Source organism: Trachurus japonicus, chromosome 7 (genome assembly GCF_045865225.1).
Source record: "Trachurus japonicus isolate A0001 chromosome 7, Traja_1.0".
NCBI lineage: Eukaryota > Metazoa > Chordata > Actinopteri > Carangiformes > Carangidae > Trachurus > Trachurus japonicus.
Window position 1 is genome coordinate 24073617 of NC_140913.1, and position 18581 is coordinate 24092197.

Sequence of the window (18581 nt, forward strand, 5' to 3'; positions counted from 1 at the left end):
TGAAGTTGTTTTTGACATCAACTGATCATTATGTGCAGGGGTTCTTACAACCACCAGTTACCTTCAGTCAACAAGCCGACAAGCTCACGCTCTCACTCTCTGATCATCCATGGTGCTGATGCAGCTTTGCAGTAAGATTTGGTCCATTTGAATGTCAACCAAGATCAGCTACAGTATGTATGGATGGAGCTAGACATTTTGTGAGAGCTCCACCAAATGAAAATTGCACGCGTGTGTGTAAGAGAGGGAGACAGGCAGAAAGAGAAAGAGGTTGATGTGTACAGACTGAAAATGTAACCAATTCACCTGAAATCACTGAATAGCACAAAAGCACATAAATAATTTCAACTAACGATTTTACATATGAACCCTGAACAAATGCAATGAAAAGCCCAATACGAATAAAAGACTGAATTGGGCTGTTATCTAATTATAATAATCATTTTAAAAAAAAAAAGAAGATCTTTCATTCTAATTCAGTCCCATTCAAGATGCACATAGGATGCAGGGACCACAAGGCTTTTCATTTGAGCTGTAAACTGAAAGTCTTTTGAAAAGCATTTGAATTGGCTTTTAAAGGTATTGACTTTGGTGAATAAGCGTCACAAGAAAGTGACAGGAAAAACAAGCAGAGAGAAACAGGAGGTGGCATGTGAACAAACCTGGACGTCACTTTACTTGGCATGTGCCTCAAACCAGCCAATCACCGGGACACCTTAACTCACTTTATTTTGTGTGCTAATTTATTGTTTCCTCTCTTATCACTTTTGTTCATTGCCCTTACACACACGGTGGGAAAAGTGTTGTTGATGACATTCATGCCAGTCAAGCAGTTTTGAATTGAATGAAACTGAATTAAATTGAGAGACGGAAAGCAATTGACGGATAAAGAGAAAGAATGAAACTGCTGTTGGACACTTGTATTGATAGAGCAATGCAAATGCAATTTGCCAGTTCAGCAGGCTATGACTCTAAGCTATAAGGCCAAACTAATTTGGTGGCCTCATAATAAAACACCTGAGCTTCACAGGGTTGGAGGGTTACTCGGATGTGACAAAGGTAGGACATCCAGCCGTCTGAGGGAGCGATAATGGGGTGTTTCAGGGCTGAAAATGAAATGAGTTAGTGTGATGAGGCGGTGATGAGGGCAGAGGTGATGAAGGTCTATGTCTGGAAAGTAACATTTAAAATAACAATTTACCATATAATGGCAATCCTGTTTATACAGCTGAACTGCAGCAGCAAAAATGTATTTTGTAGGGAACTTATTGAGTTTATTTTTGCATGTAATGCTGCTTTATATCAGTAAAATAATTAACATATTTGTTTTCCACCAAAATATCTAATGTGTTACTACAGCATTATTACAATTGCTCTTGTTCAAGGTCAGGGGAAGACAAAAATCCATAGTGACACTGGAAATTTGTGCACTTTGTACCAGCCACCACCAGCCCAAACCACCTGCTGACTACATGGTGAGCTGATAAATGTAATGTTCAATCACTGAGAAACACTGTCTCTGAATATAACCCAGCAAGCCCAGCCTGTTGCAGTTTAGTTTCTGACATCTGTCATTCACAGCAGACAGGTTTGTCTCTATATACCAAATGACAACTGACACATAAAAAAGATAAGCTCTGCTCTGCCTTCATCTCTGCCTTACTGAATAAGGTCTGTGTAAATAATTTCAATCTTTCTCTGAGATGGTCATGTCAATCAGTTTGCTGGCCCACCACTTTAGTCCAGTCTGAAAAATGCCAGCATGATGGACTGCCATCAAATCTTGTACAGATATTCAGAATCCCCCTACCAAACTGGCTCTTGATATTTCTGCTTTTTGCCAGACTATCTCAACAACTATTCAATGGATTACCATGAAATACTGTATGAACATCCAACATCCAGTCCCACACTTCCTGTAGTGCCACAATGAGAATATTATTTTTTGTTGAAGTGAACTATCTCAACAACTAAAGGATGGGTTGTCATCCAAATCATGCCCAGAGCTAATTAGAAAACACATACACATTACACATGCAAAACATCAGCATGTTAATTTTTTTTTTTTTTTTTTTCAAAGGAGGTTAAATCGAAAGCAACTGGACTTAGTTATTTGTCTAGGAAGACGTTTCACCTCTCATCCAAGAGGCTTCATCAGTTCATGTAGCATCTGACCAGGCTGGGACTGGTCCAACTATCTGGTGTGGAGACTCACTATTTAACCTCTTGTGTGGGCGTTCACAAGGCTGATGATGTCACTGGTTCCCTTTAGTGCTCCAAGTGCCAACGACAGTCGTTTAAATGACTGCCTTTGATGGAAAGTTGGTTTCGACTTCGTTAGTGCCCTATGTTGTTATAACGACAGTCGTTGGAGTCACTTGCCACTTGTGAACAGTTGTTGTTCTTTGAGGCTAGATTGTTGAATCTCCTGGGAAGGGATGAAAGGGCAGCATTGTAAATTGGAGATAGGTGGTGTCTCAGACCACCTCCCCTGTTGAGGGATGGTTTCTTTACTTTTACATAGATGGCTTCTTTAACTCCTCTTTCAAACCATCTGTCCTCTCTGTCTAGGATTTGGACATTGCTGTCCTCAAAGGAGTGGGCTTTCTCCTTGAGATGTAAATGGACAGCAGAGTCCAGGCCTGAGGAGTTTGCTCTCCTGTGTTGGGCCATGCGTTTATGCAGTGGTTGTTTTGTTTCTCCAATGTAGAGGTCTTTGCATTCCTCGTTGCATTGGACTGCATACACCAGATTGCTTTTGTGGGTGTGTGGTGTTGTGTCCTTGGGATGTACCAGTCTCTGTCTGAGTGTGTTGCTGGGTTTGAAAAACACAGGGATACGGTGTTTGTTAAAGATCCTCCTGAGTTTTTCTGATACTCCAGACACATATGGAATGACTGTGTCCTTTGAAATACTATGACCTGGGCAAATGAGAATATGCACCGGCTTATCAGCATGTTAACATTATCCTTATGCACGTGTTCCCATGATGTTCGCATCATGTTCAAAGCACTGCTGTGCTCGAGTACAGCTGCAAAGAGCTGCGGGCATGGCTCCAGACTCCAACGCTCCCTGAGTCTTGGTAGAGAGAGAGACAGAGACAGAAAAAAAGAAGAAGCTGAAAGATGCTGATGTTTTTACTGGCAAATAGGAGGTGATGTGTGTGGAGAAGCACGGTGATGGTGAAATCAAAAGATGAGGGTTGGAGGTGAGAAAGAAAAAGCTAGACTCGTCGCGCAGGAGCTGATGTAGTTCGTTGAGAATTTGCTGTCATGCTTGACTTTACTCACAGAGGTCCACACACACACACACACACACACACACACACACTCTTCCATCTTCTCTCACTGAACAATTCTCCCGATACATTTACAATTCTGGTGTGATTTAGTGGAGCCTTATGTCACACTGCCTGTCAGGTCTGATTCATCTCCAATGGGTTTACCAAAAATTAAATATTGATCTCACAATAACGTTTGAAAAGAGGACGAAAATACAAATAAGCTTGAATCTGAAGTGAGACTGTCTCTGATCTGAGCCTCAATAGCACAATTTAACACTACCCTTACAAGGCTCCTACATTTTTTCACAACAGCATTGTAAAAGTGTCTCTTCGGTGACTTTTTAAACCTTTACAAGCAATAATATGTTTTCCCTCTCTCTCTGACTCCTTTTGAAAAATATCATAAAATACAGAACTGTGGTAGACATTTTAAAGAACAAATCTGCCCTACAAAGGCAAAGTGCAGTATCTGTAAAAATGCCGAACTGAGAAAAACAGCTTTTTGTGTTTTTCATTGTCAGGTTTAAGCATCAAATTATGAATAACTACCAAGTCTATAATTGATTAGATAAAGGTGGACTGAATTAAATGTACAGTATACTGCACGTTGGCTTGGTATTAGCTGCAGATACGGCACTTTGCCTTGGTTTTGGTGCAGATACTGCACTTTGGCTTGGTTTTACTCCAATGGAATTATAGAGTAAATTGTAGGGAGTACAGGCAGATACTGCACTTTGCCTTTGTTTCACAGGGCTTTTTTGGATGGACAGCAAAATAAAAAGCCCAATAACTCTGGAAATTTTAGCAGTACCAATATCAAATTCTACCAGATTGAAGAGAATATGCCACACTTTTGATTGGTCAAAAAAAGTGAAAAAATGCAGATACTGCACTTTGCCTTTGTAGGGCAGAAATGGTTAAAAAAAAAAAAAAAAAAAGAGCACAGACACACCTGAGGTGAAATTAAAATATGAAGAGGGGAAAAGTGAAAGAGTAGCATGCAATAAAGAGGAGGACAGAAAACTGTGAGTGAAGGTGAGATGTAAGATTTGAACCTACCAGATTGAAGAGAATATGCCACACTTTTGATTGGTCAAAAAAAATGGAAAAAATGCAGATACTGCACTTTGCCTTTGTAGGGCAGAAATGGTTAAAAAAAAAAGTGCACAGACACACCTGAGGTGAAATTAAAATATGAAGAGGGGGAAAAATGAAAGAGTAGCATGCAATGAAGAGGAGGACAGAGAACTGTGAGTGAAGGTGAGATGTAAGATAAAGAAAAATACAGGGGATGAAATCAACAGATCACAGCGATAAAGAAATGAGACGGACAAAGAGGTTAATAGAGGGACACGGATAGTGAAAGAAAGCTTGGTCTGATAGCACTTTCATTCCCTGGCTGTGGGGCCTGTACTTTCTGCACCACGCTAATCTGTCAGTGGCAAGCTCACTTGCTCAAAGCACCATAATAACATTTCACACCCAACTTGGAATCACATTACTTCTGTTGCAAATCATTGTTGAAAATGCTGTTCTCCACACAATGGCGAAAAAAAAAAAAAGCATGAGTCCATGCCTGAGAGATATTTCTAATTTAGTTTTCTCTTTTATTGTTTTATGGAATCCGTAGACAAAGCGGTTATTTGCAGATGATCTCCATGTTATAAAAGTGGATAAAATCAAATGTTCTACTGGTACATATGTACATATGAGTTAGTCACTGCAATTGATAAACCCATACAGAATTATTACCCTGCTTTCTAGTTGTCCTTAGCTCTAGAGCTTTCCAGCCTTTATTGTTTTACTTCAACAGCTTCTTATATATGCACAGGTTGTAGACAGTGATAGTTCCTACTCCTTTATGTCACAAACATTAGGCTGTGTAAGCTGCAGGCACATTTCATCATATTTCCCACTGTTAGACCATTAGACGCTCATTAGATTCTTATTAGACTTCCTTAGAGGCTAATTAGCTGAACATTACACCAGAACTGTACCGCAAAGTGAAAACCACCTGCATTTAACGGCTGTTTTTACAGTTTGTAAGTGACAAAGCAAACAGAATTGTTACAGAGTCGTTCCTTCATTAGCTGCTTCATCATTACATCACAACGAGCTCCTTAATCATTTTATTCCACCCACATAAAATAAATAAGATAAATGTTCACATCCACGTTAGTTTCTTAAGCGTTAGTGATGACAATGACTCAAAAATAAGAGTAACAAACAGAATGTCATATCTAACCCTAAGTTTAAGAAATAAATGCCATTTGCAGAGAAACAATATACAGTACTGGCCTTTGTCACAATGAAAATGACTTTGATAGATCCAATCACTTAAATGTCACATATTTGTTATGTGTGTGTGTCGTGTTTGTGCTGTGGCTTGTTCGTTGTGTACAAAGTACTGAATTTACATTTACCGGTTGGTCTGAAAGTGTTGGTCCATTTATCAGATTGAGAGGTAATGGTACGGCAATGTTGTTCTTCCTGCCGAAAGCGGACGAGAAACCATGTTAATTAAGTTAATGATTGTTTAAGTAAAGACGAAATGACTTCAAGATAAGAATTTAACAATAGAATAAAATGTGTTGTGTTGGCTTTACTGGTTTTAACAGTAGTTTCTACACTTGATGCCTGCAGGATTGTTTTTCTTTCTGACTTATTTACTTCTGTGCTACAACAACAGAATATGTGAACAGCATTCTGAATGTGATGTTTTTACACACCACACACAATCAGCAGACAGCAGGGGAATAATGGGCTACAAGAAAATATTTTATGAAATGAGCACAAGCTCTGAATCACAGGTTATTTGTTGTTGATGCAGAATAAATTACCATAAACAAGGCATGTTTTTTATATGAAATGGTGAATAGAAGAGTAGAATTTCAGCAAATAAAAAGCTAAATTGATTATGAAAAAAGACAAAGTCATACCCCACCCAAACTCTTATCCTCGTTTTCATCCTTCAGTGAGCACAGCGACCGTGCACAGGTTCAGTTCAGGTCAGATAAAATTGGTTCCAACAGTTACACTTTGTTTCATGGTGAGAAAAAATGGATCAGAATTGTGACTCTGCAGCATAACAAACCTTACTCACTCTGATATGTGTGTGCTCTGTGTTGGATATTCTGAATTGTATTATTTTTGCCAGAGCATGGCTAAATATCTGTAGTTGGTTTAAAGGGATAGTAGCATTTTTTTAAAGTGGGGTTGTATGATCTACAAATAGCCCCTAAGTACTTTAATTGCAGTAGAAGACTCTCTGCACTCCTCCCGTTAGCAACGCCAGCCCATAATAGCCCTGCCCAGAGATTTACAACATACATTGCTGTGAATGGACCCAAAGAAACAGCCTATTTTCGTGGCCTAAAAGAGGTTTTACGTGAAAAAAAAAATACACAGTTCCATTGTTCGCTATAATATAACACAGTTTTTATTTGGACCTAACCAACTGCTGATCGGCGGGCTCTAACCCTGGACCGAAGGGATACGTGAGTTGGTTAGGTCCAAATAAAAACTGCATTTTTCCTGCACTTTGAAGGGCTGGAAAAAATTATATTATAGCGAACAATGGAACTGTGTATTTTTTTTTTCACATAAAGCCTCTTTTAGGCCGCGAAAATAGGCCGTTTCTTTGGGTCCATTCACAACACTGTATGTTGTAAATCTCTGAGCAGGGCTATTATGGGCTGGTGTTGCTAATGGGAGGAGTGCACAGAGTCTTCTACTGCAATTAAAGTATTTAGGGGCTATTTGTAGATCATACAACCCCATTTTTAAAAAATGCTACTATCCCTTTAAGTACATCTGCAAACTTTTTACAGCCATCTTTCAAATGTTGCTCAAAAAGCTCAACACTTTGTTGATGTAGCATCTGTTTAAACCCCAAAGTTCAAAGTTTCAGATCATGGATCTGAAAAGTTAGAAGTCATGCACAAATGCAAATATCTGTGGTGGTTTAAGTTTCTTCAGAATACTTATATATACTTATATGCATTGTAATGCACAAACTGTTGACATTGGCACATTTTTCACAGCAGTCTTTCAAATGTTGAAAGCTCAAAAATGTTGTTGTTGTTGTTGTAGCATCTGTTTAAACTTAGGTCAAAGTTTCAGATCACAAATCTAAAAAGTTGGAATTCATGCAGCATGTGCAGTGAAATGCAAATGATGGACCAATCCGCTACTTCAGCCTTCACTGCTACACTGTGCATTGCATGCAGTCTGTTGTTTGTCTTTTGTACATAACTTTTTCATGGACAGGAAAACTATTGCCTCTTGTTGTTGTATTTTTTTTTTTGCTTTTGGTTGTTGTTAGTTTTTTTTTTTTTTTTTTTTACATCAGCCTTGTGTTTATTTTTATTCTTTTCACTTCACTTCACTCAAGTGTTTCATGTATTTTCAGCAGTGTAGGCTGTGTTACACCAGTCTGTCACTAAGGTAAGCATGAAGTCTTCCACAGCCCAGAGCCACAGCTCTCTCAGGGTAGTGTGAACCATACAGGGGTTGTTGTAACATCTGGAAAGCCTCAGGAGAGGGGATTTAGATCAGAGCCCAGTGGGTAATCTGCCCTCCTTCCTCTCAGCCTCTGGCTGTTGGTATATCTTTATGATAAACAGGCAGTGCCTCCTTCCTTCTTAACACATCAAATTTTCATCAAAGTCAGTCTATGCTGTTGTGTTGCCATCTGCCTCGTTTCAAACTCTCAGAGGTGATTAGCTCAAAGCAAATGATGCTGTGACTAACCTCAAGATGAACCTTGACCCCTGACCCGCTGCAGCAAGATTTAGTCTCGGCAGCTCTTTGGCTGCTCTGAAACACAGTCTTGGTAACCCTGTAAACTCTCCTGTGATGCTGCTCATCCCTGAAAAGCTCTACTCAGGGCTCCGTGTGGTGCCTGCCAGTTGAAATGTGGCTCTGAATAAGAACATGAATGAAACTGTGCGTGACAGGGCAGAGCAAAACGAGAATCGTGTCATTTCTCTTCAACACAAATTTCGCCTGGTTGCGGTTCATCCCCCTGGTTCCCATCCGCCTCTCCTCCTCCTCTGCTGCACCTAAGCACTGATGACTCCATAGGGAGCTCATTTAAAATGATTTCTATCACGGAGGTGGCTCACTCTGTGTCTCTACAAGCCTCTAGTCATATCGACGCCTCTCCATCCTTCTGTCTCTCTCCGTCGTTTCCTGTTTTCAGGTTCACTCCAGTGCCACGTTACATCTGTCTGTGTCGAGGGACAGGTGGCACGTCTTCCTTGGCTATCAGAGAGGGGAGGGCTTTGGAGCTGAGATGCCAGCAGCCTCACAGAGGAAAGTCTGCCTCTCAGGGTGGAATAAACTGGCGAGGTGTCAGGGAAACCACCTGGTCACATCTGTTGTTTCAGGAGAGAGAAAAAGATAATGACACCAAAAAGACTTGTATTAATCAGAGCCTGTATGTCATTATCGTAGTGTCTTCTCCGCTGCCTGCATTAGTGACACTGCACTAATTGTCATGCACTGCTATTACTCTCTAACTTTTCCAGTCTGCCACAGTTTCTTGTGTTGTCATAGGTTGTTTTCTCTGTGATGGAGTGCAGCGTGTTACATGAAGCGAGGTCAGACACACTGTTTACTTGATAATTCAGCAGAGTCTGGGGGGAGCGAGGCGTCTCATACAGATTCAGACGGGTCCTGAGCCCAATACTTAAGCACTGGAAAGGCTCCTATGAGACTGGTGTGATGATTTTTTCAAGGCAACAGAGGCTCAGCACAGAGGACAAACAGCTTCATTAGGGAGAGGTATTATGTAGTATTTTTAACCATGCAGTGAGGATACGAGGGAGCATTATGTGAGAACAAACTATTGCTGCACTTTGAATTCCCTTGTGAATCCTAACTATGTCCCCCTCTCCTCCCTCCTCCTTCCTCCTCCCTTGCTCTTCTCTCCCCTGTCTCTACAGCCTCCTTTGGAAACTTCTCTTAGCTCATCCCTGGATCCATTTGGCAGTCCTTTCCCTCATCCCCCCCCCGCCCCCGTCACAATACGTCTCTAGGAGCCATGGAAGAGCTGCTGTCTTCAGATATGTGAGCGGAGAATCAATGAGTGAAAGGGGAGAGGACAAGCCTATAGACGACATGCCAAACCAGTCTGGAGGATCCTCATTCAACACGGCCAATGTGGTTTACAGACACTGACACAGAGACAAAGCCCCACTCAAGGCAGGGATACCCACTGTAACATAGTGATAAGATGTAAGATTCACAGCCCTAGTGATGATGTAGGCCCGTCACTGGTATATGCTTGATCATGGCAAATCTCCTTTTTGGTTTCCTGCCTCGTTTTGGACTAGGACTGATTGGGCAGTTTTATCAAAAGCTTGTTGAACACACACTCACTCACACACAGACAGACAGACAAACAAGCCTCATATGTGCATAAGAAGGATTCACACGTTTTTTTTTTCCCCCCTCTCTCATCATGAATAATTCTTTGTTACGGTTTGAAATCACCTAAATCTCTAAAAGCGGCGACACTTAAACATGTAGACGATTGCTTGAATTATAGCATGAAAACACAGATTTCCATGCGGCGCCACCACTTGGCTACTGGACCTGAAGTGGCTCTTCATCTCACCTTTGAAGCTACAACACTGAGCCTGCTGAGAAGGAATGGGAGCCGATCTTGAATGCAGTTTGACTGATGCCGATATCAATCAGTTCCTCAGCCACAGGTCACAGTGCATTTTCTTCTCAGGACTTATGAGTTTTGGAGTTCTAGGTTTGGAGCATCAAAAGTATCTCTTTAAGCTGAATGTCATTCCCTCAATCAGTTCTTTTCTATTGCGACTGATCTGCAGTATGTCAGTGAGAAATTTAGAAATATATATATATATATATATATATACAGTATGAGCGTTGTAGAATAACATAGCCTACAATTTAATCTGTGTATATTATTGTAACAGTACCATAGTCTTTTATTAATGAAGAGGACAGAGTTAATGTGATAATCATTGACTGTCTATGCTTGATGAAGCAATAATGTAAAGAGTAACAGATGAAAAGGATTGGCACACAGCGGGACCAATATTAAAGACGTTTTTCTTTTTGTTTTTTTGTTTTTTACAGAGTTGAGATGCAGCTTCAGTGTCTGCTGAGGGAAATATACAGTCTGTCCCTGTACCTGTGGTAGCATTTGCCAACCTCATAGCTTCTGTCCTTAGGTGTGTGCTATACTGTATACCGTATGTCATCTTTCACACAGAGACGTGAAGAGAAGGGACAAGCCTCTGCTGGTGTGTTCTGCCCAGTCTCCGCCCCTCCCCTGATGTGACACTGTGATTTCAAATGCTCAGAAAAATCAAGACTCTGACAGTTTTACCCAGAGGCAAGATTCCCCAGCGTGACTGAATTGAGCACCTTTGATGCCACTCTGATGTCACTTCGACAGCTGTGTATGATGATGGTGTTTAAATCACATGAATTAATAAATCATACGTACACAAACAGACTTCTAACAAACCAAACTTCCCCCTCCAACTTCCTCTCATCCGTCCTTTGACAAGGAATCTTTGAGTAATGTATGTAACTGACTGTTAAAATGGATTGAACACATTCTTTGTTTGTTTGTTTGTTTTTTTGGATTACCTGATGTACGGTATAAATAGACACTTTTGGTTTACTTTGTCAGACGCTTGATGAACTGTTTGACATGCAAACAGAGGAAACTGAAATATTTATTTGCTTTTCAGATATGAAGAAACATGTGATGGAACGTGATGAGAGCTGTCTTTTTAGAATAAACTAATTGAGATGAAGCAACTGTCCTGATTTCTGTAATGTGTCTATTTCTGATGAATCGGAGGTTTTAATATACACACAATATACACAATGTACACAAAAGCTTAAGGACAAGATAAATATCAGAGCAACAAAACAGCTGTAAGAGCAACAAAGGAAAAAATGCACTAGAATCACCAACAATACCCAAGACTCTATGTGTACAAGTCTAGCATTGGACATCTGTGTAACTGAATTCTGTATTTAGCATGTGCATCATTATCATTAAACTGAGACACTAGATTTGTGTAAGTAGACTTTAAACCAATTGTTAACAGCGTATTAACCTGTGCCATTGTATGTAAATGGACTTCACTTGAAGTGCTTAAGTGCTCAGCAATGGAAGCCACTTCTACATACACACATATTCATACAGTACACACCTTTTCCTATATAGTAGTGCCTCTCTTCACACACCACCAGTGATACATTGGGGGCAACTTGGGATTCACAATTTTTCCCAAGGTCACTTCAAAAGGCAAACTGGAGGAACCTGGAAAGAAACTGGTGCCTCCACGATATGTGGAATCAAACCCACGGCCACGACCGAAGACTCAGAGACAGCGTGGCCTCGGGCTCGGCCACGTGCACTAGCCCCATGGCACTAAATATGCTCAATTTTGTAAAGTGGCTGGTCTGCTACAATGTGTTTTACTAAATAATACAGAAACACCCATGTGCTGTATCTCTCTGTTGATGCATTCAAACCAACACACACACACACATACACATCTCAGTGGTCTGTCCCTCAAATGCCATAAATGCTCCCAGAGTCCCAGATATCCTCTTCTGGCCATAACCAAGAACTGCTGCTCAGTTCCTGTGGATTCTTATGATGCTCATTTCTTTTTCATTCTCTGCCTTCTGTTTGTTCCTTCTGCTTCTCTATCCTTTTGTGTACCCTGCCCCTTTTCACGCATCTGTTAATTTTATTCATTTATTCACCAATTATGACTTTAAATAGTGCATACTTATTTACATGTTTGTCTCAGGCTTGCTGTTGCCCTCTGACCTGTCAGTCAGGGTCGATGAGTCAAGACTCCAACTTTGTGAATGCAAAACAGCACACAGTCTTTGTCTCATGCTCACGCGCACACACACACTGGGATCCAATTACTGAGAGACATGAAGCATCTCACCTGTTAATAACCAGGCACATGTATGATAAACAGATTCAGTGAACAGTGGCCTTCTCAACCCTGACTGAGAATAAATCTGTGGAGCAGATGGTTGGATGGTGCAGTTAATTGGGCGCTGTTTACTGTTAACTGTCTTTTTTTTCTCTCATTTGGAAATGTGCAGTTCATTTCTGAAAGCTTGTCTTCCGTCATTACTCTCTTAAACACCCAAACGCCGAGCATCTCCATCCGCCTTGTTTATCATTATCTGATGTGCCTTTGATCATCAGGATCTCAGTCCTCTGACAGCACTGAAGCTGAATGAGAAACACTGTCCTCTCTCATCTGCTACCGTTGAGAAGCACTCCAGCAGCTGCGTCAGTGGAGTTGCTCAGCAGCATGAAGACAAATTTTTCTGGCTATGACCCAAGCGTTAATATTCATTATACCGCTAGAAGGTATATCAGAATGACAAAAAAGTGCATATGTGTTCGCTCAACTTTCACTGGAAAGGCCAGTAAGATAAATAACACAATCAGTTGTTGGATGGACTCTCCGGTAGCCTTTTAGGGCACAGACCACTCCACCTGGCCAGTTTTAAAAACCATTAAGTATGCCTTTTGCTCACTCAGCACAGGAGGAGTGGGAAAATAAATCACTGCCACAGTAAAAGGATTAATCACGGGTCAGACGGGGCCGAGCGTAAACCATTCATCAGCAGCCGGTAAAGACAGCAGAAAGCAGATTTCACTTCACCACTAGGACATACTGCACGGGAGAATGGCAGCTGTCAGTCTGTCAGCTGAGGGAGAAAGTCAAACCTCGGGCTCAGAGTGACATGATGAACCAGCTGTGCGTCCTCTCCCACTAGTCAAGTGATGTGCTTGTACCAACAGACATGACACTGCCATGAAAAAACAACCACACATTTTAAATGTGTCAAAGAAGCCCCATGTGTCCATATGGTCCAGCCAGGTGATGCTGACCAATCACAGAACAGCACTGCCCCCTAGTGGAAGATTAATGGACATTATAAAAACATGTTGGAAACTTGTCAGCTGCAACCAAAAAGTTGGGCATTAACAAGCTGATATATAATAGCCTATGATTATAATAAATAAAATGGGTATCTGTGTCAATACATTTCATTTCACTGTAAATTAGGGCGTAGCACAGTCCGAGTCCTCAATAATTTAAGAGTCTGACTTTTGGGAATCATATCTAAGTAGATTATACTGCCCATAATTATACTAAATAAATTATTTTTAAAACAAACTTTTGTTGATTTTGTGTAGATTAATAATTTTGAAAAAAAACTGTATTATTATGATATTATGTACAGTGCAGGACAATGTTTTAAGTAAGGAAAACGTTTCATCTGATTTCCCAATGATTTGAGCCTTTAGGATCCACAGGTCCCTCTGTATCTTTTTATGTAGCTATACTGTATTCACTTGCATTACTTGCATTATTTACTTGCATGCATTGAGAGATGTTTCTTTTCATCATAGTCTCTCAAGTTTGACATTCAAAACATCTGAGGACACTGACTTTTTCTTTTTTCTATGTAATTTATATAATCTTTTTATAAAACACCTAAACACCAGTAAGGCTTTACACTTATTCATCACAGCCGACTTCCCCCAAAAATGAGGCTCGCCTGCCCTCCACTGGCAACGTTGAGAATTGTTTTTACACATTACATCATGGTTTCAGATAATTTCCACTAATAGGAAATATTAGGTCATGATGACTGGCACCAATCAAACACTAAGAGAGACCCTCTGTTGTTTTACCGAAACGAGTGAGGTGGCAATGATGCCATGAATTATTCATGTGGTGAGCCGTGATACAAGAATGATGTGGCTTCACACCATGTGTGAAACATTTATTATTAGCTGAGTTAAATGGGGAAATGCCAGTACTGTGCACATAGCCTGTAGCCAGCGTTCAGCTACAGCAATTAAAAATCCAATAGTGTAAATTGGCTGTAGGCCTATGTGTCGTTTGGCTGACATCAATAGGATTAATAGCTTGTGTCTTAATATTGACCTTGAATTGCGTGACAGCGTGATTGCAAACGCCTGGTTTTATTTGTATTGTTTAATTTCATTGTACAAAGCAGTTTTTTCGAGGCATTTCGAAAAATTTTGGGCACATTTGTTATTCCAGTGGTTTTGAGGAGAGAGCTACTTGCAGTGAGTGCCTACTGCACCGGCCTACAGTCAGGCAGTGACAACCAGAAAAGCCTGCCACAGACCGGACAATAATCATTTTCCCTGCCTGATCTGGTAAAGCTGCGATAGGCTGGAGGACGCACGGAGAGAACATTTAGCGGCAACTAGATTAAAACACTTGGCGAAGGTTGATTTAAGGAATTTAAGCCCTGACCCTTTTTTTTTCGTCAGGAACGAGCGCCGTTACGTCGGAAGAGCAGCGCGAGCCGGTATTGCAGCGAGTTTATTAGACAGAAACCCCAATATTAATCTGCTCGATATAGATAATAATAACGCGAGAGTTTGCAAGTTGCCTCAAGACTGTAGTTGCAACTGTCAAAGGTGGAGTGGATACGCGCATGACCCAACACACATTACTGTAATACTGTACACGGCCGCCGAGATAATATCCGTATAAAAAACCGAAATAATCCCGAGGTAAGGAACCGAGGAGTGAACCAAACCCGACTGAGATTTGGTGTTTCTGCTGATTTTCCTTCGCTTCGTTTTCTTTTACTCTAACCAACTGTCTCGCAGCCGTCGAAATTACTGCACTAAACATATTTTTGTGCCTCCCTTTAGCTCCAGCCAGCGCAAGGATTTTTTTTTTTTTTACTCCTCCTTCGTAATAAAGTCGCCATTTTGCTTCACTGCCTATATAAACCATCCCGTATTCTAATATTTTTCCTCAAGGAGTCGGGGACCTACCTATCTTTCCTGGCTATTTCTAACATTTCTGGAGTGTTTAACGAGAAGACGGAGGTTGAAGAAGTGCCTCGTGGTTTACATATTAATGCAGGAAAGGAGGGGGGCAAGGCAATTGGAAACTGGGAATAAGGTGAAAGTATCCTGGATTTCTTTTCATGTACAGACGAAATTGTAATTTCTCTTCTCGTGCCCTGCTCTTTTTTTTTCCTCCACCTCGTCGTCATCTGCAGAGTGGGGGGGACAGGACGACGGTGACGACTGTCCTCTTCCTTTCTGGCCCCCCAACCCCAGTCTGACCGGTCCTTGACGCACAGCAGGTGTGATTGCCATGTAACATAACATTGGTGGAAAACCGCCCACTTTAGGTGCCTGTCTCCTGACCCCCTCCTCCCTCACGTGGGTGACCCGGGGCCACCCGGCCCCCCCGGCCCCCCCGGCCCCTGGTGCTGGGTGACTGCCCGACACTTCAGGTAGGTGTGGCCCAGCTGAGAGGAGACAAGTCAAGTGGAGATGTGTCTTTTTTTTTTTGTTGCTTCTTAACCGCACAAATAGAAAGTGTGTAACCTTGTTGTAGTTGACACAGTACACACACAGCGTGGCAGCGTGCCACGTGCGGAGCTAAAATACTTATTTCCAGGTTGGTTTGTCAGCAGATTGTGTGTGTGAGGAGATGTGAGTGGGTGTCACCAGGTTTTGTTGTGTCTAGCAGAATGTATGTAGTTAGTGTACTGTAGGGGGCTGCATGTGGTTTACTTGTGAAGCTAATCTTTTATCACAACACTGGCTGCAATGTTGTTATTATTGTGTGTTTCTTGAACTGGGCTGTGGTGTTGAAACATCAAAGCAAACCTAAAAAGTGTTAAAGTGTTATCCTACAGCTGTGTTATTGGAAACAAATGCATTGACCACACTAGTGTTCAACCATAGAAACTAACTAGTAAATGTTATAAGTGTATTTGTTCCTATGTAGGGTATTAATGTCTGTTCATCAGTAATAATTCAGCAGACCAGTCTTATCTGTTTATTTGAAGTAGCTAATGCACCCTCTCTTCACACAGGAAAAGGAAGGAAGGTGTTTAGTGTCAAGCGTGTGTGCAAATCTTTCTGCAACTTGCATTGTGCAGCGAGCTCACCATGCTTTTTAAAAAAATCACATTTATTAATATCTCACACCAGGCTGTGTGCATATCATGACTGTGACGGATGAGTCGTCATCATTCAATGTAAAGTGAAGAGCATGGCGTGTAAACGGACACTGAGTGGCCCCCGCTGAGTGACCCTTTGTGTGCCGTTGTAATTCATTAGGAGAGTGACACAAATGTGTGCTAAGAGAAAGTATGTTGGATCGTGATCAGTCCCTCTCAGCATAATTAGCGATTGTCAGCCTTCATCCATTAATCTGACCCATGTTGACGAGGAATGACGAGTTCAGCACCACAGAGCCCAAAACTGACATATAGGTTTACCTTGGATGATGACGGTGATGAGGTTTCTAATGGATTTTGCTTTGTAATCTATCGGATTAGCCCTGCTGCTTTAAAAACAAACAAACAACAAACTGTACCAAAACTTTGGTACTGTCCATTTGACCTGCTCAAGACTGCATCACTGGTTTTCATATTGAATGAATGAATGAATGAATTTATTTATTTCGGTATATCAAGCTTATAAGGGTTTAGGTTGAAGCCAAAGCTTATATACCCCTACCCCTTTTACCTTAAAAAATTTAAATTAAATAAAATTAAAAAAAATATATATATATATACGCATTAATACAATAGGATCAGATCACAGACATTTGAAATTAATCAGTAGGCTACACTTACATTTCTGATCACAACAAAATAAAGAATTGTACACAGCGCGTAACCCAAAATAGTACAAAATCATTGAACTTAATTTTCCGTACTGTAACGAGAAATGATGTTGTTCTTATAAAGTTTTTTAAAGCTGACTAGAGTACAGCATAATTTAATATTTTCAGGACAATTATTCCAGATGTTAACCCCTCTAACAGGAAGACAGTGATTTTTTACAGTAGTTCAAGTCTTTGTTTTCTCAAATAATAGTGGTCTTCTCAGGTTATAACTGGAATCCTTCATTTTAAACAGATTCTGGATATCTGGAGGAAGAAGTTTATTTTTTGCTTTGTACATGGTTTGTATTGTAATGTAATATTACAATGTAAATATTAAAGATAGAAAGAAAGAAAAGGAGCTTTGTATCAATCACCTACCTTTGGCTCACCTTCCGTGTAATGGGCAGAGCATGGAGTTAGTGTGTTAGTGAGAGTATTGATTTTAAAATGAAACATGAAAGGTCACACCCTCATTACCACTGCAGATGATATGTGCGCCTCCACTCAGATAACCTTCAGCCCAATCGCTCCGATGGCCGACATGAAGACAGTAGTGCATTATAGAACAAGGAGACAGCATTATCACAGGCTATTGATACAGTGGACATTGCTAATAATGTTTTGACAAGCAATGGGACGGGATTAACGAGGGCAGAAAGCATCCCAGTGTTGCCTCCAGCTATAGCCATCTCTTGTGTTTGTGCCCCCTCAACTACCATTATAGGCATGGAGAGCCCAAGTGGCCCTAGGCTTGGGAAGCTGTCCTCATCAGGGCTGCCAAGGGGCCGGACCCCCAAGCACGGACACCCCCAGGAGCCGGTCAGAACCACGGCGGTGTCTGAAAACAACAACAAACATAGTGAGTAATGAGCCGCTACAGTTTTTGTTGAATGAAAACACAGTGTGTGACTTTAGATCTGTGCAGTGTTTCTTCACAGATTGTTTAAAATGTGGGAACTGGGAGAGCTTTTGTTTGGGTGACCCAGGTTTGCTCCTGGACTGATTCCAGGGTGGATTCCACGTGGTTATTCCAGCGTAAAGAATAGCTATTGTCTGGACACAACATGACACACTAACACATATGTGATATTTGCGATTGTTTTGGGGGTTTTTTGCACATTTCTCTACATTTCATCATCTTGGGTTTTGTCATTCTGAGCCTGCTCTGAACTTCAGAGTTTGTTTCTCAAGGATTTGATCAACATACCTTGCATAAAACTGTCCCTGCTGCTTTTTTGAATGGGTTATATTTTACTAAGAATCAATGGTTCCCCAACCTCAATGTAATTCTACCCCTCTTACCACAGAAGGGCCTGGAAACTACAACATTTTTCCTCAGACTGCATTACAGTGAGAAAACCAAACAAACAAGTATTGCCAAGCACTGACATGAGTGAAAACCCAAGCCATCTGGATGGAGATGGAAGATTTTGGAAAGAGAGAGTCGGACTGGGGAATTATGTTTCAATCCAATAACTAGCAGATCATCATGACTTTGTTAATGGAGTCAGGCAGACTTGGAAAACTGGGGCTGCTCTAATATGACCCAGTTGTTTTGGTTACTACAAAAT

General features: G+C 41.0%; 2 protein-coding genes across 10 annotated transcripts in view; both read left to right on the plus strand.

The window, feature by feature from the left end:
- Positions 1-9650, plus strand: part of LOC146984804 (sterile alpha motif domain-containing protein 10-like) — a 53559-nt gene extending 43909 nt beyond the window's left edge. The window contains exon 5 of one of the 2 annotated variants that reach the window (XM_085782227.1): positions 9232-9650. In XM_085782227.1, the coding sequence (XP_085638353.1) occupies positions 9232-9254 (23 nt within the window). In that variant the 3' untranslated portion in view covers positions 9255-9650. The remainder of the gene's footprint in view (positions 1-9231) is intronic. The other variant, XM_085782226.1, reaches the window with a different exon arrangement.
- A 4408-nt stretch (positions 9651-14058) lies between these two features.
- znf512b (zinc finger protein 512B) overlaps positions 14059-18581 on the plus strand; it is a 28696-nt gene continuing 24173 nt past the window's right edge. For 3 of the 8 annotated variants that reach the window (XM_085782228.1, XM_085782231.1, XM_085782239.1), the window contains exons 1-2: positions 14059-15622; positions 17735-17869. In XM_085782228.1, the coding sequence (XP_085638354.1) occupies positions 17737-17869 (133 nt within the window). In that variant the 5' untranslated portion in view covers positions 14059-15622; positions 17735-17736. The remainder of the gene's footprint in view (positions 15623-17734; positions 17870-18581) is intronic. The other 5 variants (XM_085782234.1, XM_085782236.1, XM_085782230.1 and 2 more) reach the window with 3 other exon arrangements.